The 12,445-nt window shown below is 41.3% G+C and overlaps 1 protein-coding gene across 1 annotated transcript; it reads right to left on the reverse strand.

Annotated features, from left to right (window-relative positions):
• Positions 1-1,682: 1,682 nt before the first annotated feature.
• Positions 1,683-4,860, reverse strand: LOC135526558 (mitotic apparatus protein p62-like). Its single transcript, XM_064955054.1, has 4 exons — positions 4,683-4,860; positions 3,033-3,833; positions 2,384-2,444; positions 1,683-2,096 (listed from the first exon to the last, which is right to left on the reverse strand). Exons 1-4 carry the CDS (start codon positions 4,858-4,860, stop codon positions 1,937-1,939), a joined length of 1,200 nt encoding a protein of 399 aa, XP_064811126.1. The 3' UTR covers positions 1,683-1,936.
• Between the last annotated feature and the right edge of the window lie 7,585 nt (positions 4,861-12,445).

The following is a 12,445-nucleotide window of genomic DNA, read 5'->3' on the forward strand; positions in this document are numbered from 1 at the left end:
TGCCTAACCTGGAATATTACATTTTGGCCTTTCTCTTGCATTTCAAGATGATGGGAGGAAAAACGCATGTATTATCTTTTGCCAGATCTAATGTGTTATATTCTCCTACATTACTTTCACATTTTCACAAACTTCAAAGGGTTTCCTTTCAAATGGTATCAAGAATATGCATATCCTTGCTTCAGGTCCTGAGCAACAGACAGTTAGATTTGGGTATGTCATTTTAGGCGAAAATTGAAAAAAAAAGGGTCCGATCTTTAATTAAAACTATAGAGTGTTCAGAACAAACAGAAATGTAAATTGTGGACTTGCAACACATTTACCTGGTTCACAGCAAACCGGGAACATTCCCAGGACATTAAATAACATTCCCATTAAGTTTTAGTTTGGGTTTTATCTAACATTAGGATGATAACATCCCATAAACATGTTTTTGATAAACAATTACAGTTTATTCTTTTCAGAAAATGTTTTAAATTAAATATCCTTAGAATGTTCTAACATTCCCTCAAATGTTGTACACAACATCTGTAAAAAACACCACAGAACATTCCCCTAATGTTCTTATTGGGTTTCCAAGTAATGTAATAAGCCATGTCATTGCAGTTGCTCCCATTCTCCAGTACCCCAGCCCAAGCACTCAATACCAGCAACAGTGTGTGAAAACCTTGTGAAGACTGACAGAAAACGTTTGACCTCTGTTATTGCCAACAAAGGGTATATAACAAAGTATTGAGATAAACCTTTGTTATTGACCAAATACTTATTTACCACCATAATTTGCAAATAAATTCATTAAAAATCCTACAATGTAATTTACTGGATTTTTTTCTCTCATTTTGTCTGTCATAGTTGAAGTGTACCTATGATGAAAATTACAGGCCTCTCTCATCTTTTTAAGTGGGAGAACTTGCACAATTGGTGGCTGACTAAATACTTTTTTGCCCCACTGTATATTTTTGACTACTTTTACTTCACCAAAGAAACTAAGGCGCTCTTTACTCCATACATTTTTCCCTTAAACCCAAAAGTGCATTTTGAATGCTTAGCAGGACAGGAAAATTGTCAAATTTACACACTTATCAAGAGAACATCCCTGGTCATCTCTACTGCCTCTGATCTGCCAGACTCACTAAACACACATGCTTTATTTGTAAATTATGTCTAAATGTTGGAGTGTGCTGCTGGCTATCTGTTAAAAAAAACATTTAAAAAATGAAAATGGTGTCTTCTGTTGTGCTTAAAATAAGGAATTTGAAATTATTTTCACTTTTACTTTTGATTGTTAAGTAAATTTGAGCAATTACATTTACTTTGGATACTTAAGTACTTAAGTATATTTAAAACCAAATACTTTTAGACTTTTGTTTTTTCACATTGACTTGAGTCATTTTCTATTAAAGTATCTTTACTTTTACTCAAGTATGACTATTGGGTACTTATTCCACCACGTCGTTGAATTGATGTCTGTACCCAGTTGGTAGCTTCTATACTACATATCTCATTTCATACCATGATCATCCCTCCATATAATGACAACTTAATAATACATGTTGGGTTTCAGTTCTTTGAGATTAAAATGGAATGCTTAATTTAATAGAATTGTGTTTATTTAATACACACATGCAATGTACAGACATTCAGATATTGGCATATAGGAAATAATACACTGGAAACCAAAAGTCTTTATGATCATTTTATGTATTTTGGTTTTTCAAAGAAGGAAATGTTACCAAGCAACAAAGGAGACATTTTCAACAAAATGGCATCTGTTCAATTGAACTTCCTTACTGGTGGTAGTTGGACAGTTGGAGGAGAGAACGAGAATGGGATATTGTTGCCTAATGTCTATAGGAGGCACTTGGTTGTCCCAAGGAAAACGGGCTCAAATCCTTCCTAGCACGCCATCTAGAAGTGATGGAAAGTAGCATATTTGCTAAGTGGCGCTTTTAGCAGAAGATAAGAATTCAGAGAAGGAAGGAAAATGCCCTGTTGTTGTTTGCAAAGTACTCATAGTACTGTTAAATGGTTGGTCACACTCAAAGTACTCAGAGGCTTGCAGCTTGGCACATTTCCATGGGAACCTCAGAGCTTTCCTGGAATACACAAATGAAAATGGTGATGATTATTTTCTTATTGTATATTCTTGCTTCAAAGTTGTACAATGGTTTAAAAGACGATTACCGTACAAAAGTAACCATTTATGTTATTGCATTTTGAAAGTCAAATTTCTATTGAATAAGATTGCAGTAATTCAGGCCCACACCTCTTTTGTGCTGTCAGGGGGCTGATTCACTCTAATTCATGTTTTATGGATAAAGATCAGTGTGGCATCAATGTCATTGTCCTAACTATTCACTAATATTGGCAGTCGTTAACTTACATCCAGGCATGAGACTTCACAAAGCAGGCAATGTCGTCACGGATGTCATCATCAACGAAGGCTGGAAGGGCAGAAACACAGTCATACAGTCAGTACAGTTCCCGTCAATTACCTAAGGCCTTTGTGTGCACGTTGCAGGTATCTTAGCCCTGCACCTTAAAATGGTTCGCTAATGTAGTACTAAACGGAGTGAGTGTGATTACAGGGAAGTGAGGTTGATTACGAAACCCACTAGTTCTATTCTCTTGTCTTGTCTTTGTTCATGACACAAGAACAATCCATCTGTTTGTTCGTTCGTTCATTCATTCGCACAGGACAAGGTTGGTCCCAAGGCTGGTGTTTAAGCCAGACTTTAGGTCCAAACTGCAGATAACTGGACCAAACTGGACCAACCAAGTCACAGTGAGAGGTCGAAGGGAATTGAGAGAAATTATGTATTTGGACGTTTTTAAACAGCAGTACCTGGAGGTGTGTTGTTGAACGCCAAAGAAAGGGTTTGACATGATCAAAAGCCTGGCGTTTATTATTTCATTCATTTTTTCATACATACATGTACTGCACTTACATACATGTACTGTACATACATATATGCAGGCATTTGATGACATTCTGCTAAACAGGTTGTGGACAGAAAGATGTTTGTACTCACAGCTGCACTCTGTCTTACAGAGATTGAGAGAGCGAGTGGTGTTGGAGGCGACGCAGGCGAGGCGATTGCTCAGCTGGAAGAGACCAAAAAAGCTGAAGGACAGGGTCTTGATCGGCTTGAATGGCTTGCGCATCGGCTTACGTGGCGGTGGCTTGTGGCTGTGTCCGTGACCTCTGAACTGCTTTGGGATGTGTCTCTTCCTCCTGTTCCCCTTTCTTTCATTCAGTTCCTCTCCTTCTTGCTCGTCCAGCTCCGCCTCTAACTTTTCCAGGTCCTCCTCGTCCAGCTCATCCTCGTCAACCTCATCTTCATCACCCTCGTCCTCATAGCCGCCAAACTCTTCCTCCTTAGCCGCTTTGCTTTCTTGCGCCTCAACTTTGTCATGTTCTTCCTCATCACCAGTGGACTCCTCGGCCTCACGCTTGTTCCTTCCTCTCGCAGGACTCCCTGGTCTCGGTCTCGGTCCCGGTCTCGGTCTCTTCCCCTCAGTCTTCTCTGATCTTGGGCTCACTCCCTCTGTTTCCCCAATAGGTTTTGGTTGCATTCCCCCGCGCTTTCCTATAGGTCTTGGGCTCATTCCCCCAGGCTTCCCATTAGGTCTAGGCTTGTCCTCTTCTCCCTCAGAACTGACTCCATCTTCATTCGACTCAACATCTCTACCTGGACGTTTGCACCCGAACAGTCTCACAGGTCTCCTGCTGATGGGGTGCCTTTTGGGTTTATGCAGGATAGGTTTGCGCAGGACAAGGTTGGTCACAAGGCTGGTGTTTAAGCTAGACTTTAGGTCCAAACTGCAGATAACTGAACCAACCAAGTCACAGTGAGAGCAGGAAGGGAATAGAGAGAGATTATATATTTGGAAGTTTTAAAACAACAGTACCTGGAGATAGGGTAGCCTAGTGGTAAGAGCATTGGACTAGTAACCAGAAGGTTACTAGTCCAACGGAAGGTTGCAAGTTCAAATCCCCGAGCTGACAAGGTACAAATCTGGCATTCTGCCCCTGAACAGGCAGTTAACCCACTGTTCCTAGGCCGTCATTGGAAATAAGAATTTGTTCTTAACTGACTTGCCTAGTTAAATAAAGGTAAAAAATAAAGGGTTTGACGTGATCAAAAGCCTGACATGATCCTCAGGGTGCCAACATTAAAGGGGAAGTTCAGTATTTTACAACTTGATGTTGGATGGTTCCTCATCCTGAAAGTAGTCTATAAAATAAACTGTAATCCATGTTTTTTCTCTCTCTTTAAACAGCCACTACAAACTTCAGCTAACCTTAGCTAGCTAGGGGCAACCGTGCAATGTTTTTTTTTCATGGCCAAATCACCTTTAATGAACTTTAATCAAATATTGAGTTTATTTCACTTGATTTGGCCATTCAATTTTGTAAATTGCCCTTATCATTCCAATTGATTTAGGCTGAAGTTCACTGAAGTTTGTAGTGGCTCTTTAAAGAAAAAGTCTCCAGGCCCATAGACTTCTAGGTTGATGACCGCTTTAACATTAAGTTGTTAAATATTGAACATCCCCTTTAACTAAATTTGAGACGTTGTGCAGTAACATTGACATTTTTATGCTATCTCACACCACCTTCAAGTAATCTCTCGAAACTCGCAGAAATACAATAGGCCTACATAGAATTCACAACCCACTTTTGGCCAAGATGTCGTCCAGTTCGACACCCTTTGCTGAATTTTTCTCATTCATATTGAATTGGTCAGCAGCCTCTGCCAGTTTGTTCTTCAGCTCACATTTGGAGAGCAGCAGCCCCTCAGACAGGCTGGGAACCAGGGCTGCTACAGCCAACACCACCAGCAGCTCCAGCTTCATGTTGTCTCTGGGTGATCTGTTTAGAATGATATGGAAAGATATAGGATAACAAAATACATGATTGTCCTACAAAGAGAAGCTGTAAGGCTGTTCTACACAAAGGGCACAATTGAAGAGTTTCATTCCAAAACGCTATACTATCAGGAATCAAGGTAAGATCCAGATGCAGACCTCGTCGAAGAAACAATGTTTATTACAGCAACGGGGCAAAGGAACAGGACGGCAGGTAGGGTCAGGTCAGGCAGAGGTCTGTAATCCAGAGGTGGGGCAAAGGTACAGGACGGCAGGTAGGGTCAGGTCAGGCAGAGGTCTGTAATCCAGAGGTGGGGCAAAGGTACAGGACGGCAGGTAGGGTCAGGTCAGGCAGAGGTCTGTAATCCAGAGGTGGGGCAAAGGTACAGGACGGCAGGTAGGGTCAGGTCAGGCAGAGGTCTGTAATCCAGAGGTGGGGCAAAGGTACAGGACGGCAGGTAGGGTCAGGTCAGGCAGAGGTCTGTAATCCAGAGGTGGGGCAAAGGTACAGGACGGCAGGTAGGGTCAGGTCAGGCAGAGGTCTGTAATCCAGAGGTGGGGCAAAGGTACAGGACGGCAGGCAGTCTCAGGGTCAAGGGCAGGCAGAGTGGTCAGGCGGGTGGGTACAAGGTCAGGACAGGCAAGGGTCAAAAACCAGGAGGACGAGAAAAGAGAGACTGGGGAAAAGCAGGAGCTGACACAAAAACACTGGTTGGCTTGAAAAACAAGACAAACTGGCAACAGACAAACAGAGAACACTTGATTGGAGTCCACCTGTGGTAAATTCAATTGATTGGACATGATTTGGAAAGGCACACACCTGTCTATATAAGGTCTCACAGTTGACAGTGCATGTCAGAGCAAAAACCAAACCATGAGGTTGAAGGGATTGTCCGTAGAGCTCCGAGACAGGATTGTGTCGAGGCACGGATCTGGGAAAGGGTACCAAAAAATGTCTGCAGCATTGAAGGTCCCCAAGAACACAGTGGACTCCATCATTCTTACATCGAAAAAGTTTGGAAACACCAAGACATTTCCTAGAGCTGGCCACCTGGCCAAACTGAGCAATCGGGGGAGAAGAGCCTTGGTCAGGGATGTGACCAATAACCTGTTGGTCACTCATACAGAGCCCCAGAGTTCCTCTGTGGAGATGGGAGAACCTTAGAGAAGGACAACCGTCTCTGCAGCACACCATCCATCAGGCCTTCATGGTAGAGTGGCCAGACAGAAGCCACTCCTCAGTTAAAGGTACATGACAGCCCTGCTTGAAGTTTGCCAAAAGGCACCTAAAGGACTCTCAGACCATGAGAAACAACATTATCTGGTGTGATTAAACCAAGATTGAACTTTTTAGCCTGAATGCCAAGCATCACGTCTGGAGGAAACCTGGCACCGGTCATCACCTGGCCAATATCATCCTTACGGTGAAGCTTGTGGTGGAAGCATCATGCTGTTTTTTAGCGGCAGGGACTGGTGGATCAGTCAGGATCGAGGGAAAGATGAACAGAGCAAAGTACAGAGAGATCCTTGTACACCTGCTCCAGAGCGCTCAGGAACTCAGACTGGGGTGAAGGTTCCCCTTACAACAGGACAAGGACCCTAAGTACACAGCCAAGACAACGTGGCTCCAGGACAAGTCTCTGAATGTCCTTGAGTGGCCCAGCCAGAGCCCGGACTCGAACCCGATTGAACAACCCGATTGGAGAGACCTGAAAATAGCTGTGCAGTGACGCTCCCCATCCAGCCTGATAGAGCTTTAGAGGATCTGCAGAGAAGAAGCTTGTGCCAAGCTTGTAGCGTCATACCCAAGAAGACTCAAGGCTGTAATTGCTGCCAAAGGTGCTTCAACAAAGTACTGAGAAAAATGGTCTGAATACTTATGTAAATGTGATATTTCAGTTAAAAAAATATATACATTTGCAACAATTTCTATAAACCTGTGTTTGCTTCGTCATTAAAGTAAGGCTGTAACGTAACAAAATGTGGACAAAGTCAAGGTTTCTGAATACTTTCAGAATGCACTGTACACCACAATTCTTCACATGTTTTTTCATCAGAAATGATCGTTTACAGTATATCCATCGTTTGAAATGTTGGTAAATTAGCTTTTATTGTTTAAAGAACTTATGAAAGAGATGGATGTTTTTTTTCACCATCTAATCGTGGCATGGTGTTCAATGACAGACATGTATTTGTTTGAAATCTATCACCTAATGGTTTAATTTCAGAGAGACAAATAATAATGTTTTGAGGAATAAGTAGCACTACTGGGTTTTACACAGTCAAATGTGATAAGTGACTACATTTTTAATAGAGAACTTATTAAACATTTGTGACGTCAATATATAAATCAAATTAATCAATACAGTAATATGAGATCTGTATGTAAAATATTTACATTTGACATTTTAGTCAATCAGCAGACGTCCTTATCCAGATCGACTTACAGTAAGTGCATTCATCTTAAGATAACTAGGTGAGACAACCACATATCACAGTCAAATATACAGGATACGGACATTCCATTCCATCTAAACAATATATATAATTTTGCAACAAAACCCATTTTAATACACATCTAAAATATATGAATTAAGAATCTGAGAACAGTAATATTTTACACACATGAAGGCACCTAAAGAATATCATTTTGGAATCAAACTCTTCAATTTAAGTTCATGAGAGGCTTTACATTATTGTTGTAGGCAAAAAATATGAAACCTGAGCAGGTAATTGAAGGATTTTTCAACCAACACTTTCATGTATGTTTTAAAATGTATTGTCAAGTGTACCAATATATTTCAAAGCTATCACCGTAAGGGATGAATAAACATCAACTTTTTTTATTTATTCTTGTATTTAAATATAAACAATATATACAATTTTAAAATTTACATTTATTTATGTATTTATATTTGTATATTCCTAAGCTAGCAAATCGGTGATGTTGTGAAACCTCAATTATCAAAACACGCATTTTCTCAAAGTACATCACATTTCTCAAAGTACCTATACGACCATAACATTAACTTTTTCACTGAACATTCAACATACAATAATTCAACGCAGGTCAAAACAATGAGTCCGTTAAATAAAAAGGTCCTTACCAGTCGTTCAGTTCAGGTCAGCGATGAACAGTGTTCAGTGTAAAACAGCCCAGCTGATTGAGCTGTACCTATTCCTCTGTGTCTGACAGACAACACATCAGGGTTATTATACGGGAAAGATGGGTAGCCAGACGGGTAGCCAGACGGGTAGCCAGGTGTGCCAATTCTTCACATTTTGTTCTCAGGCCACTGGGTGACAACCCATCCCTTCAGCAAAGTAATGGAAAGTTCAGTATGTACACAGACACTGTAGATCTTAATTGCAAAGGTGGGAGTGAAGCTCAGGTGTTAATGGGCAAGTCTGCATTAGCATAATGTAGCATGAGAACAACGGTATGAAGATGACAACTCTAACCATCACTTTAAACCAGGATTGGGCAATCTGGTCACCTGCCAGGGCTGGTGTTGGTGCAGTTTTTTGTTAAAGCCAAGCAGTAATGGGCTACACCTGACAGGATTCTTATCTAAAGGACCTCAGTGGCAGTCATAATTGACTCCTCATTTTATCGTCACTTTAATCTGTGTTTGTGGTTTAGGTTACTAACACGTTGGTCCATCCAAGACCAACACCTGTTCAAATGGACTTCACTTTATCCCAAAATCAAACATTCTACAAACACATGATCCCATGATATTACTGTGTATTACCCAACTGAACACAATGAACACAATGAAAACACATGTTTGCAAGGTGTACAGCACCATGCATACATGGTTGACCGGTAAGCTGGCATTTATTCTTTATTTTTGCCTAGTCACTGTGATCACCGGATTATGTCAATTACTGTGGGTGTTTTAAGATGAGAACTCAAGACTGAAGCTATAACAATGTGTAATATGAGCCCCATCCTGCCTACCATTCAACTCACAATACCTTGAATAGAAACCATAACCAATCAAGCAAGAACTTAAGATGCCATCATGTTTTCTTTGTCTTTCTTTGCATTTTCGGAACAAAGCGTTCAGAAATGTGGTTCTGTATTCAATAACCGAACACTATGTCCCCCTACACACTCAGGTTGTACAAATGATGTATAAATCACTTGAGACAACGGTTGTGTAAACATTTTTGTGCAGACAAACTCCCCTTTGTGTCACAAATGTGTTGTACAACCCATGTGTACACTGCCTATTTTTCAGACAATCCAGGCTCATGTCTTCCTATCAGGTTCACTGGGTTTGCGTAATGTCCCGAGCTGTTCAGAAAATGTGGGTACTGTCACTTGGTAAAAGCATATACAGTTGAAGTCGGAAGTTTACATACACGTTAGCCAACTACATTTAAACACAGTCTTTCACAATTCCTGACATTTAATCCTAGTAAGAATTCCCTGTTTTAGGTCATTTAGGATCACCACTTTATTTTAAGAATGTGAAATGTCAGAATAATAGTAGAGAATTATTTATTTCAGCTTTTATTTCTTTCATCACATTCCCAGTGGGTCAGAAGTTTACATACACTCAATTAGTATTTGGTAGTAACTTGGGTCAAACATTTCAGGTAGCCTTCCACAAGCTTCCCACAATAAGTTGGGTGAATTTTGGCCCATTCCTCCTGACATAGCTGGTGTAACTGAGTCAGGTTTGTAGACCTCCTTGGTCGCACACGCCTTTTTAGTTCTGCCCACATATTTTCTATAGGATTGAGGTCAGGGCTTTGTGATGGCCACTCCAATACCTTGACTTTGTTGTCCTTAAGCTGTTTTGCCACAACTTTGGAAGTATGCTTGGGGTCATTGTCCATTTGGAAGACCCATTTGCAACCAAGCTTTAACTTCCTGACTGATGTCTTGAGATGTTGCTTCAATATGTCCACATAATTTTCCTTCCTCATGATGCCATCTATTTTGTGAAGTGCACCAGTCCCCACCACCCCCACAACATGATGCTGCCACCCCCGTGCTCTGCGGTTGGGATGGTGATCTTCAGCTTGCAAGCCTCCCCTTTTTTTCCTCCAAACATAATGATGGTCATTATGGCCAAACAGTTCTATTTTTGTTTTATCAGACCAGAGGACATTTCTCCAAAAAGTACGATATTTGTCTCCATGTGCAGTTGCAAACCGTAGTCTGGCTTTTTTTATGGCGGTTTTGGAGCAGTGGCATCTTCCTTGTTGAGCGGCCTTTCAGGTTATGTCGATATAGGACACGTTTAACTGTGGATATAGATACTTTTGTCCCTGCTTCCTCCAGCATCTTCACAAGGTCCTTTGCTGTTGTTCTGGGATTGATTTGCACTTTTCGCACCAAAGTACGTTCATCTCTAGGAGACAGAGCGCGTCTCCTTCCTGAGCGGTATGACGGCTGCGTGGTCCCATGGTGTTTATACTTGTGTACAATTGTTTGTACAGATGAACGCCATACAGGCATTTGGAAATTTCTCCCAAGGATGATCCAGACTTGTGGAGGTCTACAATTTTTTTCTGAGGTCTTGGCTGATTTCTTTTGATTTTCCCATGATGTCAAGCAAAGAGGCACTGACCCTGAAGAAACTTTGCAACGACAGGAATGTTTCCTTTTGTGACAACTTTGATTTGCAGTGGGAGCAACCAGCACTTTTTAAAGACATGGGATACACCCAAACCACAGGGGTTCCAGGAGTATTTCCGGCAACTTTGTAAACTGTTTTAGAGACTGACAGACAGGGTCTGGTAATGATCCAAGCAAAGAGGAAGAATAAGCAACAGAGGACTTGGAAACCATATTAACTTCCGTAGAAATGCCTCTATGGTTTTTGTGAGGAAACTTTAAATTATCTTCCTCTAAATCCGCCTTCTACTGAGTTTATAAAAACTGTCATCTCCTACCATTCTGATAGACTGGAGACTTTCAGAAAACGTGGTTGTAACATGATTCATTTATTTGTTATTCCATTGGTTACCTCAAGATTGATGCCCCAGGGGCAGAGTGGCCAACACATTGAATATGGCACTTTTAAATGTTAGAGCAATCCGTAGAAAACCATTCTCGTGAATGACCTCATTACTGAGTGCAAAGTTCATTGCATGTTTCTCACTGAAACATGTCTGTCTTCAGATTGTAGTGCCGCCCTTATTGAAGCCTCCCCTCAGACTACAGCTTTTCATACACTATCAGAAAAGGGGAAAAGGGTGGGGAGACCGCCTCTATTTTTACTAATGTTCTCAGCTGTAAGGACATTTCTTTGGCGACTTTGAGTCTTTTGAGTATCATGCTATACTGTTTAAAAAATGTAATCTACATAATTATTTATCATGAGGGCCATAAACAATAACTAGTAATGCTGCATACTCCAGCAACGGTTAAAATCTCACTTTTCTGGTAATTTCATTGCTGAGGTGTAGTCACTTTGAGGAAACAAGCTCAAATACACAGTACAAATATGATAAAAATATGAACATCTGAAAGATTTTATATTATGTATTTCCTATTCAACAAACCTGATTAAGGCATGAAATTACTTAAATGCTTTCTAAATATAGTATAATCAAATGATAAAATAATTTACTATAAAATTCCACCTTCCTTAAAAGTGTAAAATACATATTTGTATGTTTAGTGTTAGAGAAAATTTGGATATTTTTTAAAGCTCACTTGATCAAAACATCTGCCCCCATCGCTGTGAACGTCTCACGAGCCTACCAGACGAGCTAAACGCCTTTTATGCTCGCTTCGAGGCAAGCAACACTGAAGCATGCATGAGAGCAACAGCTGTTCTGAATGACTCTGTGATAATGCTCTCGGGAAGCCGATTAGAGCAAGACCTTTAAACAGGTCAACATTCACAAAGCCGCGGGGTCAGACGGATTACCAGGACGTGTACTCAAAGCATGAGCGGACCAACTGGCAAGTGTCTTCACTGACATTTTAACCTCTCTCTGACCGAGTCTGTAATACCTACATGTTTCAAGCAGACCACCATAGTCCCTGTGCCCAAGGAAACGAAAGTAACCTGCTTAAATGATTACCAACCCGTGGCACTCACGTCGGTAGCCATGAAGTGCTTTGAAAGGCTGGTCATGGCTCACATCAACAGCACCCTCCCGGATACACTAGACCCACTCCAATTTGCATACCGCCACAACAGATCCACAGATGACGCAATCTCAATCGCACTCCACACTGCTCTTTCCCACCTGGACAAAAGGAACACCTATGTGAGAATGCTGTTCATTGACTACAGCTCAACGTTCAACAGCATAGTGCCCACAAAGCTCATCACTAAGCTAAGGACCCTGAGACTAAACACCTCTCTCTGCAACTGAATCCTGGACATCCAGATAGGCCGCCCCCAGGTGTTAAGGGTAGGCAACAACACGTCTGCCACACTGATCCTCAACACTGGGGCCCCTCAGGGGTGTGTGCTTAGTCCCCTCCTGTTCCTGTTACTCCCTGTTCACCCATGACTGTGTGGCCAAACATGACTACAACACCATCATTAAGTTTGCTGACAACACAACAGTGGTAGACCTGATCACCAACAACGCT

Source organism: Oncorhynchus masou, chromosome 5 (genome assembly GCF_036934945.1).
Source record: "Oncorhynchus masou masou isolate Uvic2021 chromosome 5, UVic_Omas_1.1, whole genome shotgun sequence".
In the NCBI taxonomy this organism is placed as follows: domain Eukaryota; kingdom Metazoa; phylum Chordata; class Actinopteri; order Salmoniformes; family Salmonidae; genus Oncorhynchus; species Oncorhynchus masou.